The 18,806-nt window shown below is 47.5% G+C and overlaps 1 protein-coding gene across 1 annotated transcript in view; it reads right to left on the bottom strand.

The window, feature by feature from the left end:
- LOC149123742 (uncharacterized) overlaps window positions 1–12,355 on the bottom strand; it is a 52,689-nt gene extending 40,334 nt beyond the window's left edge. The window contains exons 1-3 of the mRNA XM_089304906.1: window positions 12,235–12,355; window positions 11,883–11,999; window positions 11,543–11,712 (exon numbers count right to left, since the gene is read on the bottom strand). Of these exons, the coding sequence (XP_089161032.1) occupies window positions 11,543–11,712; window positions 11,883–11,999; window positions 12,235–12,355 (408 nt within the window). The remainder of the gene's footprint in view (window positions 1–11,542; window positions 11,713–11,882; window positions 12,000–12,234) is intronic.
- Between the last annotated feature and the right edge of the window lie 6,451 nt (window positions 12,356–18,806).

The raw sequence follows: 18,806 nt of genomic DNA, 5'->3' as shown, positions 1-18,806 counted from the left end.
TTATGGAAAAATGGCAGGGCAAAGTTGTTACTTGTCAATAGTCATCTTGAATGTAAATGGCCTCAACTCTCCTGTTAAAAGACACAGACTGGCTGAATGGGTTCAAAAACAAAACCCATCTATTTGCTGCCTGCAAGAAATAAATCTCACCAAAAGTTGTACCCAGACTGAAAGTGAAAGGATGGAAAAAAGATATTCCATGCTAACAAAAACCAAAAAGAGCTAGTGTAGCCATCCTAATATCAGACAAAATAGACTTTAACATAAAAGCTGTTAAAAAATACAAAGGAGGACACTATATAATAATTAAGGGATTAATTCAACAAGAACATGTAACTATTATAAATGTATATGCAACTAATTACAGGGCACATGGCTATTTAAAAGAAATGTTAAGGAACCTAAAGGGAGACATAGACGCTCGAACAATAGTAATGGAGAATTTCCATACCCTACTTTCAGAAATGGACGGATCAACCAGATAGAAAATCAGCAAGGAAACACAGAGTTAATAGGCACTATAGACCAAATGTACCTAACAGATATCTACAGAACTTTTCATCCTACAGTTGCAGAATACACATCCTTCTCACCAATGCATGGAAATTTCTCTAGGATTTACCACATGCTAGGCCATAAAGCAAGTCTACACAAATTCAAAAAAAATCGAAATTATAGCATGCATCTTCTCAGACCACAATGGAATGAAGCTTGAAATCAGAAACTCAGGAATCTCCAGAACACAGGCAAACAGAGACTGAACAACATGCTCCTGAATGAACAATAGGTCATAGAAGAAATCAAAAAGAGAAATTAAAAAATTTCTGGAAACAGATGATGATACAACATATCAAAACTTATGGGATACAGCAAAAGCAGTGTTAAGAGCAAAGTTTATAGCAACTGGTGCCTACATCAAGAAATTGGAAAGGCACCAAATAAATGAGCTATCAATGCATCTCAAGGATCTAGAAAAACAACAGCAAACCAAACCAAAAACTAGTAGGAGAAAGGAAATAATTAAAATCAGAGAAGATATAAACAAAATTGAAACCAAAAAACAATACAAAAGATCAGCAAAAAGAGCAGCTTTTTTTTTTAAAAAAATAAACAAAATTGACACACCATTGGCCCAACTAACCAAAAAAAGGAGAAGACCCAAATCAATAAAATTAGAGATTAAAAAGAAAATATAACAACAGGCACCATAAAAAATCAAAAGAATTATCAGATTACCACAAAGAGCTGTATGCTAACAAACTGGGAAACCTAGAAGAAACAGATAGATTTCTAGACACATACAACTTACCTAAACTGAGCCATGAAAACATAGAAAACTTAAACAGATCCATTACCAAGATGGAAATTGTCAATAATAAAGACCCTCCCAACAAAGAAAAGTCCAGGACCAGGTGGCTTCACTTCAGAGTAAGTTTCAATACATTTTATCTGCCATAGAATGACAATCGCTTTAAATAGCACTCTGATCTCAGAATTAGCCCTTAAGGAATTCTGTTCTGGCTAAAAAGCCTACGAGAGCATTTCAGGCATGGGAAGCCAACACACTATGGCAAAAAACGAACTACATGAAGGATCTCTGTGGGTGAGACCACAATGGAAAGAAGGGGCCATCAAAGAAGGATGTACTTTAATCTGGAGGGAAGAACTTCCACTGTGCTAATGGTCTTGTACAAATACTAACAGAGACTGTGGATTCAAAAGGCTTCCGTAGCCTTGGCAGCTCATGTCAAGAGCCTCAGGCAATCACTGATGTCATACATAAGAGTGTTAATTGTTAAATTAACAATAGTAGTCACTGTGCACTTACTTCCCATGCAGGACCTCTGTCCTCAATGAGTTGTATTATAAGAATTAACTGTAAAACTTGTTCTCAGTTTGTGTGTGTATGTGTGTGTGCAAATTATAAATCTTCACTTAGCATAGAGTTGATCTTCTGTGTAATAAAGTTAATTGAAAATGAATCTTAATGGAGAATGGGACTGCAAATGGGAGAGGAAGAAGGAAGTGGGATGGGAGTGGGGGTGGGAGGGCAGGTATGGTGACAAGAATCAGTATATTCCTAAATTGTACTTATGAAATTTGTACTCCCTGAATAAAAGGTTTCTTTGGAAAAATAAAATAAAAATAATCTATGGCAACCATGAAAAAATAACAGGGCAAATAGGAACATATTTAAAAGAGGAATTCTGAAAAATAAAAGCACATATATGGGGCCGGCACTGTGGTGCAGTGGGTTAAAGCCCTGGCCTAAAGCGCCGACATCCCATATGGGCACTGGTTCTAGCCCCAGATGTTTCTCTTCCAATCCAGCTCTCTACTGTGTCCTGGGAAGGCAGTGGAGGATGGCCCAAGTCCTTGAGCCCCTGCACCCACATTGGGGAGCCACTGGAAGCCCCTGGCTCCTGGCTTTGGATAGGCACAGCTCCAGCTGTTGTGGCCATCTGGGAGTGAACCAGTGGATGGAAGACCTCTCTGTCTCTACCTCTCTAACTCTTTCAGATAAATAAAATAAATCTTTAAAAAATCACATATATACAAACATATATAACATTGTAAGTATATACAAAAACATCCATTTAGTTATTTCATATACATATGAGGTGTCCTCCAATTCCGTCCCAAAGTCCATGCCGAGTGATTGCTGTATGACTAGCTTCTTTAGGCACTTCAGGAACTAAGATTACTTATACAAAATCCAAGATGCACTCTGTGTAGACTGAATTATACCCCCACTAAAATATTTTTACAATAGTAATAGTACAGTATACATCATTTACTGAATAGATGTAATATATGAAGAACTAAGCTTAGTGCTTTTTATACATCCTTTCATTTACTCTTCAGAATGGTGCAAAGTAGGGTCATTAGAAAGGTTAAGTCATTGGATAGCACTCAGCTGTTATGTGGTGGAGTTGTGGTGTACCCCAAAATCTGCCCAAGGCCAAACCACTTCAAGCACAACAGGAGTGTTATGACATCCATTTGATGCCTCACTCTGTTACCAACAGATTTGGGTTCTTTGCATTGGCCCAGCCAGGCTGGTCTGTCCTTTTTTTTTTTTTTTTAAGATTTATTTATTTATTTGAAAGGCAGAGTTAGAGAGGCAGAGGCAGAGAGAGAGAGAGAAAGGTCTTCTATCCACTGGCTCACTCCCCAAGTGGCTGCAATGGCCAAAGCTGAGCCAATCTGGAGCCAGGAGCCAGGAGCTTTCTTTGGGTCTCCCACGTGTGTGCAGGGGCCTAAGGACTTGGGCCATCTGCTGCTGCTTTCCCAGAACATAGTGGAGAGCCGGATTGGAAGTGGAGCAGCCGGGACTAGAACCAGCACCCATATGGGATGCTGGCATGGCAGGTGGTGGCTTTACCTGCTATGCCACAGCGGTGGCCTGGTTGTGTTCTTGTTTATTTTTTTGACAGGCAGAGTTAGACAGTGAGAGAGAGAGACAGAGAGAAAGGTCTTCCTTTTTCCATTGGTTCACCCCTCAAGTGGCCGCTGCACCGATCTGAAGCCAGGAGCTTCCTCCTGGTCTCCCATGCGGGTGCAGGGCCCAAGGACTTGGGCCATCCTCCACTGCCCTCCTGGGCCACAGCAGAGAGCTGGACTGGAAGAGGAGAAACTGGGACAGAATCCGGCGCCCCAACCGGGACTAGAACCCGGGGTGCTGGCACTGCAGGCGGAGGATTAGCCTATTGAGCTGTGGCACCAGCCTAATATTCTTTTGTTTACTCTGTTCCTCTTTGGTGAGTCATTCAGACACAAGGCATCCTTGGTAAAATAATGCTATCATTTTCATACGCATACGCACACAAATATGTGGATCTTCAAAAAGTTCATGAAGAATGTTATTATAGGAAAACTGTGCATTTCAAAAATTGTTGGTACCCAAATAAATTTATCTTTTAATTCCATTTTCAAAAAAAAAAAAAAGGACATCGAGGTTGAGCAGCAGAAATTCGATGAAATTATGGAATAAATGTACAGAAACGCCCTGAGGAGAATCCATTAAGCACCTCACGATCAGCTCCCGGCTCCCAGCTCCTCTGATTAGTTCTGAACGCTTTCTCGTGTTTGTTTTTGTTGCATTTAACTTCAGCCCTGTGCTTCTGTACAAGGTGGATGTTTTTCAAGTTCACAGCAAAAACTGCGCCTTTTATCTGTCTTGTGCGGCTTTCTCCTAATCTTCAGCTGGCATTCAAGCACGCTCTGCCAGCAGCTGCTCCCAGTCCCTGCCTTTTTGGCTGTTCCATTATGCTGCTCTGTGCTCTGTGGGCGCTTTAATTAGCTCTGGGGGGAAAAGAGTCATTATAACGTGGTACAAGTCCTCTAAGAGGGCGGCTCCCTCTAGAACATCTTCCTCTGAGGCTTCAGGCAAAGGGCCAAGGATACCCCAGGGGCCCTCTCTCAAGTATGTGTACATAAGGGGTGCTTTGGTGCCAGCGAGCGTTAGTTCACTCTCGAATTTCTTCACCTCAAAACGGTTGAGGCCCTGCCCATGTCTGAAATCTATTCTATCAACCACTAGAAGAAAACGAAGACATGAATGAAACGTGACCCTGGCTGCCCTTTGCTGTCCACTCAGTGCCTCCTCCCCCGCCCCCACGCACGCACGGTTCACGGGCACTGAGCCCCTTGCATCCTGAGAGTCCCTGTTGATTTTGCCGAGCGTGCTGTCTTTGAGGCTGGGCCAGTTCCTGTTCTGATCACAGACAAGTCAAATGTCAGTGAGCCGGCCCTGTGTTTTTCTAGAGTAATTCGAGGGGGAGCAATCAGCCCCCTTAATTTATTTTTTGAAGGTTTTCATTTAATGAATATAAATTTCTTATGTACAGCTTTTAGGGATATAGTGTTTCTTCCTGCCCTCCCACTCCTACTCCCATCCCACCTCCCACTTCCTCTCCCATTCCATTTTCCATTAAGATTTGTTTTTAATTGACTTTATATACAGAAGACTAACTCTATACTAAGTAGAGATTTCAACTGCTTGCACCCACACAGATGCACAAAGTATAAAGTATAGTTTGAAGACAAGTTTTACCATTAATTCTCATTAGTACAACTCATTAAGGACAGAGCAAGTGCACAGTGACTCCTGTTGTTGACTTAACAATTGACACTTGTGGGGAGCAACTCGGACTAGACTAAGTTACTGGAATTAAGACTTATTCTATGCATCTGCTCTCCCACAATATGGCACTGGGAGAGGAGGCAACAGCTTCTACCCAGCTGCCTCTCACCAACTTGACAAGCTGCAGGAGCTGCTCCTGATTGGAGGAGAGCAGCGTACTCGGCGTGTGGGCAGCCGAGTTGGGATTGGCGGAGGAGGACTATAAAGGAGGAGAGAGACGGCATGCACCAGGAACATCTAAGGGGAACATCTATCTGAAGGAACACCTGTGCAGCCCCCGAGAGAGCCGGCTGGCGGTGTGCCGCTCCCCCGCGGAAGTGGGGAATGTGGCAGGGGGAACCGCCCTTCCACGGAGGTGGAAGGGTTGGTAGCCAACCCGGGAAGAACCAGCAGCAAACCCTGGGAGGGCCGAGCAGACGAAAGAACAGCGCAGGGTCCTGTGTCGTTCCTCCACGAAGAGGGGAAGCGACAGACACTCTTATTTATGACATCAGTGATCACCTGGAAGCCTTGAATCCACAAACTGTCGGTTTTTAGACAGGGCCATATGCAAAGTGGAAGTTCTCTCCTCCCTTCAGAGAAAACTACATCCTTTGATGGCCCCTTCTTTCTACTGGGGTCTCACTCACAGAGATCTTTCATGCAGAACCATTTTTGCCACTATGTCTGGTCGGCCTCCTTTAATCTCACTCCCCTGCCCTCCTGCAGGGAGGGGCAGTTCTCTGAGAATGACAGTGACTGACAGCTTGTCCAAGAGAGAAGCCTCACAGGCCACCTCCTCACCGGGAAGCAGGCTGTAGCCCACTGGGTGATTCTGTGGGAGGGCTGCGCTTCCTGTAAACACCTCCCACAGCCAGTCCTAATGCCTACCGCATCTATACACATGAGCACATGCATGCACATGTGTGCACACGTCCCTTACCCACCGCCTTCTCAGAGACCTGCCAGCTCCTGCAAACAGTTTTCTTCACTCAGTCAGCTAACGTTTTGCAGATCCAGTTCTGCCCCAGACACTATGCTCTGCACCAGGGGATCAAAGGTTAGTGAGCAGATAGTCTAAGCACACAGAGGTCACCGTGCAACCTTGCAAGTGCCATAACCAGTGCGGCACCGAGGGCCTGGCCTGTGAGAATCACCACTCCTCAGTCACTTAACACATAAACAGGGCCCGTGGAGCTGCCCAGAGGGCAGGACATATACCCACTCCACCATCAATCTCGGGCCTGCATCACCTGCTCCACCCTGCTGCATCCAGCTCTAGCCTTGGGTGGTGGCCTTTGAAAAGCCACCACATTTATCCGTAAGACATATGGCAAAGGATACCAACCGGCACACCTAAGTAAGATGGCCAGTCTCACTGACTGGCAGAAGGACGCAACAGATGAATAAACATCTTACAGGCTGCTAGCATCTATGCATATCTCTACACCACTGGTGGGGTACACGTATCTACAATCTTTTGGAAAATGAACTGGCAACATCCTTTAAAATTGAAAATACACATCACTCATGACCCAAGAGTGCCCCTTTGGGGAACTTCTCCTACAGGAATAAAAGCACCAATGTTATTTATAACATAAAAGGGAAATAAACCTGGAAAGATCCTAAATATCCACAAGAGAATAGCTGACGAAACCATGCCATCCATGTCAAGGAGTATTATGAAGCTACAAGAGAGTAAGTTAGTTCTATAAATATTGATATGGGAATATATAAGTAGTAGATTGTTTAGAGGGAGAAGGTAAAAGAAAAGTATGGAGAAATAGATTCAAAGCTTAATTTAAAAAACATACAATAGATTTTAAAAATATTTTTAAAAACTTATTCAAGAGTCAGGTAGAGAGTCAAGCAAACAGGGCTCTCATCTGCTGGTTCACTCCCCAAATGCCCACAATGGCCAGGACTGGGCCAGGACGAAGCTAGGAGCTGGGAACCCCATTCACGTCTCCCATGTAGATGTCAGAGCCCCAGCTGCTTGAGCCATTACCACCTGCTACCTGTCAGGGTCAGCATTAACAATAACCCAGAGTCAGGAGCTGGGGCAGGAATCAAACCCAGGCACTACAACACAGGATGCAGATGTCTTTCTGACTTCTTTCTTTTCAAGATTTACTTATTTAAAAGGCAGAGTTACAGAGGCAGAGGTTGAAAGAGGGAGGGAGGGAGAATGGGAGAGAGGAAGAAAGGAATGGGGGCAGGGGAGAGGTGTCTTCCATCTGCTGGTTCACTTGCCAAATGACCAACAGCCGGAGCTGGGCTGATCTGAAGCTAGAACCAGAAGCTTCCTCCAGATCTCCCACATGGGTACAGGGGCCCAAAGACTTGGGCCATCTTCTACTGCTTTCCCAGGCCACAGCAGAGAGCTGGACCAGAAGAGGAGCAGCTGGGTCTCGAACCAGCACCCATATGGGATGCCAGCACTGCAGGTGGCAGCTTTACCTGCTATGGCACAGTGCTGGCCCCCAGATGTTTTAGTCACTAGACTAAACACCCACCTGAAGAAGTTTATATACATATTTATAATTTCCATTTTTATTTGAAAAGCAAAGAGATAGAGAGATCTTCATCTGTTCATTTTCTAAATGCCTGCAACAACCAGGACCAGGACAAAGCCAGGAACCAGAACCTCAATCCGGGTCCTACATGGATGGCAGGGACTCAAGTACTTGAGCTACCATGTGCTGCCCCCCAGCCTGCGCATTCACAGGAAGCCGTATCAGAAGCACAGGAATCAAACCAGGCATTGCAATACGCGATGCTGGTGCTGCAAGTGGCGACTTAGCCACTGAACCGAAACAAATGCCCCACAAGCTTGTTCTCAAAAAAAACACAAAAGGGAGAAAAAGCACACATGCATTTCTGCACACCACAAAAACACACACGCTTGAGAAGAGAGAAAGATGGAGAAAGTTATAATTTAAACTCTTCAGACTGTACCTCAAAGGGTACAATTAGAGGGAAAAAGTAGATAATTGCACTTTTCTTCATACAGTATGTCTCTGATTTGCTCCCCTTCCTACAATGGGCACGCCTTTTTTTGTAATTGAAAAAGAAAGCATTTAACTTTTGACACAGTCTATTTGCAAATGTTCATCACATGGGATTGATCAGGCATGGTCTCCTCCTAATAAAATGGAACAGTTACGAAGAAAGGAAGGGATATGTTGCAATGGGGACACTTTCCAGACCTAGAGATGCATTAAAAAGAGGGGAGGAGGTGCTTGGGCAGTGGTTAAGCTGCCACTGTGACACCCACATTCCATATGAGAGTTCATAGAGCGAGTTCCAGCTACTCCAGCTCCAACTGAGTTTCCTACTGATGTATAACCAGGGAGACAACAAGTTATGGCTCAAATATTTGGGAATCTGTCACCCACATGAGAAACCCAGGTTGAGGCTCCTAATTTCCACCTGGCCCATCCCTGGCTGTTGTAGGCATGTGGGGGGTGAACCAGCACATCAAAGGTCTTTGTGCTTTTTATAAACCTTAGGTTATATAAAAAGAAACGTCACGACCAAGTAAGGGTGGATCCAACTTAAACAATGATAGTGGGGCCGATGCTGTGGCGTAATGGGCAAAGACGTCACCTGCAGTGCCAGCATCCCATATGGGTGCCAGTTTGAGTCCTGTCTGCTCCTCTTCTGATCCAGCTCTCTGCTGTGGCCTGGGAAAGCAGAAGAGGGCCCAAGCCCTCGGACACCTGCACCCACATGGGAGACCCAGAAGAAGCTCCTGGCTCCTGGTTTCTGATTGGCCTAGTTGCAGCCATTTCAGCCATCTGGAGAATGAACCAGCAGATGGAAGATACCACCACCACCACCACCACCACCACCACCACCACCCCTCTGCCTCTCTCTAACTCTGCCTTTCAAATAAATAAATAAATCTTAAAAAGAAAAAAGATTTATTTGAAATACAGATTGACACAGAGAAGGAGACAGAGAGAAAGGGGGGATGGAGGAGGAGAATGAGAAAGGAAGAGAGGAAGAGAGGGAGGAAGAAAGAAAGGAGGGAAGAAAGGAAGGAAGGAAGGAAGAAACAGAAAGACAGAAAGAAAGATCTTCTACCTGTAGGTCCACTCCCTAAATGCCGGCAACAGCCAGGTTTAGGCCAGGCCAAAAGCTAGGAACACCACCTGGCCTCTCACAGGGGTGGCAGGGGCCTAAGTACTTGAGTCATCATCACTGCCTTCCCACATACATTAGCAGGAGGCTGGCTCAGCAGCAGAGTGGCCAGGATTTGAACCAGCACTCTGATACAGGATAAACAAGTCACAAACGTGCCTGAACCTGCTGTGCCACAGTGCCCACCCCAACCAGTAATTTTAAGGGTACACAGTAAGCAGAATAGTAAAAATGTCCTCCTTGTAAACACAAAAAACACCTCAAATAAGCTCATCAACAACCTGTAGCACACCCTGCTTATAAGCGATTAAATAAGCCACTAGGAGAGAATCAAAAATCTCGAAAGCCTCCCCACACAGAAGATCCCTGTACCTTGGGCTGAAGCATACGGGTTGAAAGTGTCTTCAACAGCACCCGGACATCAATGGCTTCTCCCTCAAGCTGTCCTTTTCCCAGGGAGCAGTCTAAGTTCCACCCAAGGCAGCCTTGGGTGATCACATGACCTTCACAGACCCCTAATCCTCTGCTCACCCCAGACAGAGCAAAAAGATACAACACCGGGAGACTTGGGGTTTCCTTTATGTACGTGCTCCCCTCCTTTGCCTTCTTTTTTTCCATTTACCTGAGAGGTAGAGAACGAGACAGAGCAAGAGAGCTTCCATTCATTGGTTCACTCCCAAGGCCAGGACGAGGCTGAGCTTGGCTAAAGCCAGGAGCCGAGAAAGTCCAGGTCTCCCACGTGAGAGACAGGAACCCAAACACTCGAGCCATCACCTCTGCCTCCCAGGGTCTGCATTCACAGGGAGCCAAAAGCAGCTGCCCGGGTGCTTTGTATGGGATGCAGGCCTCCTAAATGGCTTCTCAATCACTGAGCTACACACCCACCCCATGTCTGCAGGAGTCTAAAAGAAGTTCTTCAATATGGTAACTTGGTTCCATCTAAACTTCTCAGCAAAAGAGACTTCTCATCTTCATGACAGACATCCATGGAAAAGGCCTCCCTGAGAGCTAACTTTTCTTTTCTTAAAAACATAACAATGTATTTATTCAAAATACAGCACTCACCCTCCAATAACTGAGGCTGCCCCGCCATGTCTAATTCACCGAAGGGTAGCCTCTTTTCTTCCCTCTTGCAAACTTCTAAAAACACCAAGCACAAAAGGCAAGTTTTTCACAGCAAAATCAGATGGTCTTTCACAGGTGTGCGTCGAAGACTCCTGCAGGTGGTCGGTGGGGAAGAATCGGGTATCACGGGTGGGCGGGGCACTCAGGTGTGAGAGGGCCGGCTGTTAGCTCTCAGGCCTAAGTGCCTGAGCCGCATCCTACCTAAGCCCTTGCTTTTGAAAAGTAGGAACCTTTGGCTAAGCTATTATGAAGCCTTCACTCGTTTCCATATAAAGTTTAGCAAATGTTTTCTTTGCCTTTTGCATGTATTTCAAATTCCTGGAATATTTTATATTCCTATCTAAACTCGTAGTTACCTGTCCAGGACAAACGGACACCTCATAAGAAAAAAGGTTACATGTGAAACAGAGCTACTGCTACACATCTTATCGATGCAGAGTAAATAATTTATCTGGCTGTTCTGCAACACTTCAGGCTGATTCTTTACACTTCACGCTCGCCAAGAGATGCCTCTTTGTTCACTGGGCGTAGAAAAACGCAGCACCCGCAACTTTTCTCCGAATCCAATGAAACGTTTGCATCTCATCATTTGCTCAAGTGCCACAAGAAAACTTGTTGACTAGCAGTGCTCACATCGCCAGTGCTACCGCGACAGCCCTCTGCCACCAAGGAGAACCCTAAGACACCAACGAGAGCCGGCGGCCCCTGACCCGGCGATCGCCGCAGACCGCAGCGCCGGCGCGCGGGGGCCGCCCGGGACCGCGGCCCGCTCCGAGCGCGGGGAGCGTGCTGCTGCTCCCTAGCGGGCCCCTCCTCGGACTCCCCACCTCTTTGCATCTGTCTGCGCTCTGGTCTCCGTGTCCACTCGCCCGAACTCCTGTCTGGGCATCCACCTTCCCTGGCTCCTCCCTCCGCCGCTCCGCAGCTGCCCACGCGGGCACTGAAAACTCGGGGGTCCTGACCCGGCCTCCACCACTGGTTCCGAAACAACGCGGGCAGCCGAGGTCCTCAGGGCCATGGCTGATTATGCCCAGCGCGAACAGACGCGCCCCGCGCCTCCCTGCCCAGCACGACGCCCTATTAGCATAACTTGTTTCCTGGCTAACTCCGCAAAGCCACCGGATGGACGACCCTCTCAACTGTCACCTGCCCATGGCCCTTGAAGACACAGCTGTGCCCAGGGTCAGGCGCCGCTAGACTCCGGATGGCTCCAGCCCGAAGCCCCCCAGGGTCGCCTGGCGCGGGCTCCCTCCGGATCCGCCGCGGCCACGCGCGCAGGTTCACCTGGATCACACTCAGACGGGGCGCGGGCTCACCTGGTGCCTCGCAGACAGAGCGTGCGCTCACCTGGATCAAAGGCGCTCACCTGGCGTCTTGCCGACTCCCGCGAACGCTCCCCGGGATCTCACTCGGACCCGGGCGCGGGTTCACCTTGGCTCCTGTGGAAGCTCAGCCGGACTACACCGGGACCCAGGCGCGGGCTCACCTGGTTCCCGCGCCTGCCCGCGCCGCCGCGCCCGCTCCGGATGAGGCTTTGCGCTGCCGCAGCCTGCGTCGGGGCTGAGCTGTTGGCAGGCGGTTACCTCTGCTTCAAAGTTGACCTCTGTGCCCGCAAAGAGAAGGCTGCCGGGAACTTGAGAACTCCATTTGGAGGGGGTTTTGCGCTCGGGGTGAGCCCCCGAGGCCGGGTTCCCCGGTCACGGACCGCGGTCCCCAGTGAGCTCTCCCTAGCTTGCCTTTGGAGCCCGGGTGAGCTGCGGGGCGGCGAGATCCGTTGGAAACACGCACGGCGCTCCCCCTGCTGGCCGCTGTCGGCAACTACACGCGCTGGGGCAGACCCGCGAGCTCGGTTTGCTCCCCTCCAGACGCCGCGGTTGGGGAGGGGGGTACTGTCCTCCCCACGTCAGAGGTTTCTAAAATCGCCCAGTTGTGTGCCGCGCAGAAAAACGGGCGAGTCATCCCGAGGTTTCAGATGAATGAGAAAACAACATCCCATTCAACTGTTTTCGCAACGTGAGATTGCAAGCATAAAAGCAGGCAGAAGAGTGTGGTGAGGCTACCGCTCCTGGTTGGGGGTAGACTCGCCTTCCTCCAAAGGACAGTTACAAGTCTGAGCACGCGGCAGGGGTTTGGTGCAATGGTTAAGTCACCTCTGCAGAGGCCAGCTTCCTGCGTGGGAGTGCCTGGCTCAGGTCCTTCTCCCCTCCTTGCTGATGCCCATGGGCACCCTGATAGGCAGTACATGGTGGTTCAAGTGCTCGGGTCCCAGCTCCCCACGAGGAAGACCCGAGACTCCTGGCTTCATCCTAGCCCAGCCCTGGCTGTTCAGAACATTCGGAGAGTGAACCAGTGTGTTGGGAAATCTTTCTTTCTCTATCACTCTCTACCTTTCAGATGAAATGAAAATTTTTTAAAATATTTATTTATTTATTTATTTGAAAGAGTTAAACAGAGAGAGGAGAGGCAGAGAGAGAAAGAGAGGTCTTCCATCCACTGGTTCACTCCCCAAATGGCCACAATGGCAGATCCAAAGCCAGGAGCCAGGACCTTCTTCCAGGTCTCCCACGTGGGTACAAGGGCCCAAGGCCATCTTCTATTGCTTTCCCAGGCCATAGCAGAGAGCTGGATCAGAAGTGGAACAGCTGAGTCTCGAACTGGCACCTATATGGGATGCCAGCGCTTCATGCTAGGTTGTTAACCCACTGCACCACAGTGCTGGCCCCAAGTCTGCCCTTGGGCCCACAAAGCTGCTCTCCTTGGACCAGCTTTGGATGACTCAAGTTTCAAATGTCACATGGAACCGGAAGGCCCAGCCAACATATGCACCAACTCAAAGGAAGTGTTACATCAACGTAAGGAATGTGATGGCAAAAGAAGTCCACCAAGGAGAGCAGGAGCTCTGATGATTTTTAGGTGTTGCTAGCAGACACTCCAGAAAGCTCTGATGATTTTCCAAACCATAAAACCATGAGTAGGCAATTTCCTTCCATATCTCCCTGGGCCTTTCTTTCTTCCGCCTCATCATTAATATTCACTGCAGTAATTCCCAGCTGTTTCAAAGTATTGGCATGCTCCTGCTTATGTGTCTGTGCCTGTAATTAACACTCCATTCTTCTAAAGAGATCCTTTGGTATCAGTTGTTTTTAAATCAAAATTAATTTGTCCAAAAAAAAAAATCAATACGGCTCAGTGAGTCTGAGAACTTTATCCTTGCTCTTCAGGAAAGTGGAGTGGTAGCGCCGGACACTGTAGCAGGCCTGGGAGGGGGGCAGCACTGGACCTGGACCACCAGGCTTTCCCTGAGTGGTAGGGGTCTAATGCCTACAGGCAAGCTCCCAGTGAGTGCACAAGCGATGCTTGAAAGGGTCAAGAGCCACATTTGCTTTGAGTTCCAGTCCCTTCCTTTTCAGATGACAGAGTGAGGCATGGCCTAGCTGAGCAAAGTGTGTTCAAGATCATGAAGCTGGTAACAGAGCAGAATCCAGGTGGGCCAGCTGATCTTGGAACTCATCCTGCCTCCCTGCTGAACTGACAGTCACTCCTGGTGGGGAATACAGTGTAGGATTTCTAGAGAACGGACAGGTACAACAGGACAGCTTGAAACTTTAGACGAAGGAGTTGAGTTGGACACCTCTTGCAGGTTTGGGAGCAGAGCAATGAGGCCGAGAAAATAGCTACTGCTGCAGAAACCAGTGCTCAGTGACAGCTCCTTGTATGGTGGGCTTTGATGTGCTGTATGTTCAGGTGAGCCAGAGAGCAAGAGGAGCAATATGAGGAGCATAGGCTTTGGAACCTGGGGGGTGGGGGTGGGGGGTCAAGTCCCTCAGCAGGTGCCCGTGGCTGATCGACTTCATCTCCCTGAGCCACAGTTTCTTCAAGTGCGACATGAGGAGAATAATAGTCCTGTTCTGCCTCCTGGGCCCTCTGGGCTATGAGGAGTTAGGACGGCTACTAGGCAGCTGGGCAGGGCCCCTGTGGGCATGAGGAACCAGGTGTTGGTGTGAGCAGACGAGTTCTAAGGGGGCCTCCAATGCAGGAGTGTGGTGCTCAGTGGAGACAGGAGAGGGGTGGCTGGAAAGTGTGCAGGGAAGCAGGGTGTGTGTGTGTGTGTGTGAGTACACATTTTCATTCTTTTCAGCTTTGTTAGTGGAACAGAATAAAGAGCCTGGAAACACACAGCTATATTTAAAAACCTCCTATAAGCAGCATTTCACCCCATGCCATGGAGCTGTCCTGACTACTACCTGAATTCTTGCAGTTAAGATGTTTTGCAAAGTGCCTGGCACATACTCAGTGCTCACTGCTTATTATTTTTATTTTGATCCGAATGGGAAAATACTATTTACCTAATAAGGGATTTTTGCATAACATGCTATCCGTGAGCCCGGCGCTGTGGCATAGTGGATAAAGCTGCCGCCTGTATGTAGTGCCAGCATCCCATATAGGTACTGGTTTGAGTCCCGGATGCTCCACTTCCCATCCAGCTCTCTGCTATGGCCTGGAAAAGCAGTGGAAGATGGCCCAAGTCCTTGGGCCCTTGCACCAGCATGGGAGACCTGGAAGAAGCTCCTGGCTCCTAGCTTCAGATTGGCACAGCTCCGGCCATTGCAGCCAACTAGGGAGAAAACCAGTGGATGGAAGACCTTTCTCTCTCTCTGCCTCTCCTCTCTATGTAACTCTTTCAAGTAAATAAATAAATCTTTAAAAAAGAAAACACACTCTACCTTACATATAAGTGAAAAAATATTTATTACCAAGTAAAAGTGTCCATCGAAGAAATCCATATGTTTGGATGAATACTTAGTTGACTAACCTAAACACAAACTGAGCCTTGTTAAGCTACCTAGAAAACACAGAATTCATAATGAACAGTGACTTTTTTGACCACATACAAAATTCTGTATGGTAAAATATTTCTATATACCATGCCAAAGATGAGTAAGAGGTAAGAAAATATTATATATGACAAACAGAAGACAAACTTCCCCAAAATGCAAATATCTCCTAGAAATGGATACACAATCCAATAGAAGCTATCTCTTTAATAGAAGCATAGGAAAAAGAAACATAGGAAATAGAAACATAGGAAAAGAGTCACTGCCTCTTTGCCCATCCAATGTGGCTGTCCTTCTCAGTCACTGAAATTGGAAACAGGAGTTGTGACAACCTTTTTTGAACCACAAGGCAGATAAAAATAATGCATGTCATTTTACCCAGAAATTTCTTTTAGAAATTCTGACAAAAGAGATTAGAAAGCACCAGGATGCACAAGATTTCTGCTGTTGTACTGTCTGAACTAGCAAAGCATAGAAAATGCTTTTGCATTTGCACCCACAGGAAAATGGTGAAATCAGTTATGGTACATTACACTTTGAAGCACTGTCAGTTACTAAAAAGCATGTGTGAGAATTATATATATTGACTTCTAAGATGACTGTGGCCTGTTAAGGAAAACACAAGTTATGTAAAAAGGGTCTAAAATTCTCTTCTGGGCTTTGGTTTTTTCATATGTGGATTTGGCTTTGTTTCTTTTTGTGTGTAGTAGTAGTAGGTGGGACATGTTTACATATGTGTGTATGTGGGGCCAGTGCCATGGCTGACTTGGCTAATCCTCCACCTGCAGTGCTGGCACCCTGGGTTCTAGTCCTAGTTGGGGCACCAGGTTCTAGTCCTGGTTGCTCCTCGTCCAGTCCAGCTCTCTGCTGTGGCCCGGGAGGGCAGCGGAGGATGGCCCAAGTGCTTGGGCCCTACACCCGCATGGGAGACCAGGAGGAAGCACCCGGCTCCTGGCTTCGGATCAGCACAGCGCCAGCCGTAGCAGCCATTTGAGGAGCGAATCAACAGAAGGAAGACCTTTCTCTCTGTCTTTCTCTCACTGTCTATAACTCTACCTGTCAAATTAAAAAAAATATATGTGTGTATGTGCTTCAGCATATAAGGATATGGAAGACACCCAAATACTAACATTGACTACATCGGAGAAGTGGAATGGGAGGTTGCAAGAGTGGGGATAAGATGTCTGCATAGATATGAATACATTCATGGTTTCAACAGGCCATCCCAGGCCACCAGCCTGTCCATTTCCTTATTTTTTTTCTGTGAAGAAGGCCCCATCTTGGCAGCAGAGTTAGCTCTCTCCAGACACCAAGTCTGCTGCTGCCTTGATCCAGAAAACTCAGAAGTAAATTTCTGATATTTTTTCAATGACCCAGGTCAACGTATTTTGTTCTAGTGGCCCAAAAAACCTGACAAGTCGAAATGCCTCAATTTCACCCCACTACTCAAGTCTTCACCTTGGAGGATGTAGCTTTCTTGGCTAACACTTATTTGGCCTTCCATACCTGGACTATATCAACCCTACTACCTTTTGGTCCTCCAGGGTTTCTGATGAAAAATCTGATGGTGATCTTAGGGGGAAATCATGAGGACAGTTACCTTCGGCTCAGCTCTGTAGATGTGAATATTGTACCTGCTGGTGTCTTGGGCAACAGAGCATTTGTCACAGTATCATGATGCTCCAGAACTTGTACCTTGATTTTTTTTTTCTTTTTTTTTCTTTTTTTTTTTTTTTATTTTTTTGACAGGCAGAGTGGACAGTGAGAGAGAGAGACAGAGAGAAAGGTCTTCCTTTGCCGTTGGTTCACCCTCCAATGGCCGCCGCGGCCGGCGCGCTGCGGCCGGCGCACTGCGCTGATCCGATGGCAGGAGCCAGGAGTCAGGTGCTTTTCCTGGTCTCCCATGGGGTGCAGGGCCCAAGCACCTGGGCCATCCTCCACTGCACTCCCTGGCCACAGCAGAGGGCTGGCCTGGAAGAGGGGCAACCGGGACAGAATCCGGCGCCCCGACCGGGACTAGAACCCGGTGTGCCGGCGCCGCTAGGCGGAGGATTAGCCTAGTGAGCCGCGGCGCCGGCCTGTACCTTGATTTTGAGACCTATTATTCAGAGGTTAAAGGAAAAGGAGTAGATATTTCTAGTGTAGATATTAGGAGGTCTTCAAAAGCCAAAAGTTATCACTTTTTTAAATTAGAAATGAAAAGGTCATTGAAACATCCTAAAGTTTTTCTCAAAAAATAGACATCAATCTCTATCACCAACCTAAGCAAAAAGCTCTGGGGATCCTTGCTTTTATTTAAGCAGAAGGTTCTTGAGAAAAACCCGGTGGGTTATCTGCAGCTGTGATTGGGCCATGTCTTGCTCTGATTTCATGAGGCACCACCTCATGTAATTTCAAAAGCATGCATATAGCTACACATGGGCCCTAGATTTTTGTCTGCCTTACCCAGGGAGCTATTTTTGGTGACCTGTGTTACTTGTACCCACCTAATGTAGCATTTGTGCTTTTTGGTGTATTTGTTTGCTCTTTTGTTTCTTGGTCTATTTTGTGTATTGTTTCCCATTTAGTTTTTTTTTCTGCCTATTTTTTGCCCACTTTTATATTTTTGCATTTTTAAAAATTTTTGCTTCCCCCCATTTTTATTTAGGCAGTACTATTAGACTTAGTAGTATTAGTGTACTTAATATAGAGGGTTTTGTTTTGTTTTCCTCTTTTTGTTTTCAATGTTATTTGGCCAGTGCTAAGCCTTGCTCAGTATCATTGGTATAGTTGGTGAGCTAGTGTTCTGTGTCAGTCATATTAGCAGTTAGTCTCCTTGTGATTCATTTATTGGGTATCATAGGATAGTTATCAGTTAGCATTTGATAGAGTGAGTCATTGAAACAGACAGGTGAACACCAGGATGGAAGGCTCCGAGGCATTCCATCAGGAAGTGAATGCCCTTAATGGGTACCACTTCCTGTACCGCATGGGCTTGGTGAAGCTTGCCCACCGCGTGGCCACCGGGAGGCATCTGGCTGTGAAGATCCTCATGCAAGTCTGCCAGTCGCCTTCCAGCTCGGGGAAGCAGGGGGAAAAGGGCCATCCTGGCGAGCCTGCGTCAGCAGAACATCACCGCCTCCTGGGGGTGAGGCCCACAGCCAAGCACACATCCCTGGTGATGCAGCTGGCCAGCCGGGGCAATCTCCGGCGCATGTGTTGGTGCTGGGTGGTCTGCAGGAGGGCGAGGCCAGCTCACCGTTCAGCCAGACCCTGTCACCTGTGCACCAGTGCCACATGAACCGCATGGCACACAGAGACCTAACGCCAAGTAACGGGCTGTTGACTCGCACGTGGAGATCAAACTGGCTGACTTCAGCATCAGCCCCTGGCAGATGAGAGGGTATTGTGCACCCCACAGTACCATGCCCCAGAATTTTTCTCTAGGACTACGGCACCTTTAAGGCTGACATCTGGAGTCTGGGGGTGATCCTGTTTGCCAGGATGACAGCAATGCCACCCTTCTATGGGAGGAACCTGAACCAACTGCAGGAGTCTGTCCTGTCAACCCAGCCCAGAGGGAGCCCCTGGGATGG

This window comes from Oryctolagus cuniculus, chromosome 10, assembly GCF_051225735.1.
Source record: "Oryctolagus cuniculus isolate XC-2025 breed Fujian yellow rabbit chromosome 10, ASM5122573v1, whole genome shotgun sequence".
NCBI lineage: Eukaryota > Metazoa > Chordata > Mammalia > Lagomorpha > Leporidae > Oryctolagus > Oryctolagus cuniculus.
The sequence above is the reverse complement of the archived record's forward strand: the minus strand, read 5'-3'. Positions and strand labels throughout refer to the sequence as shown.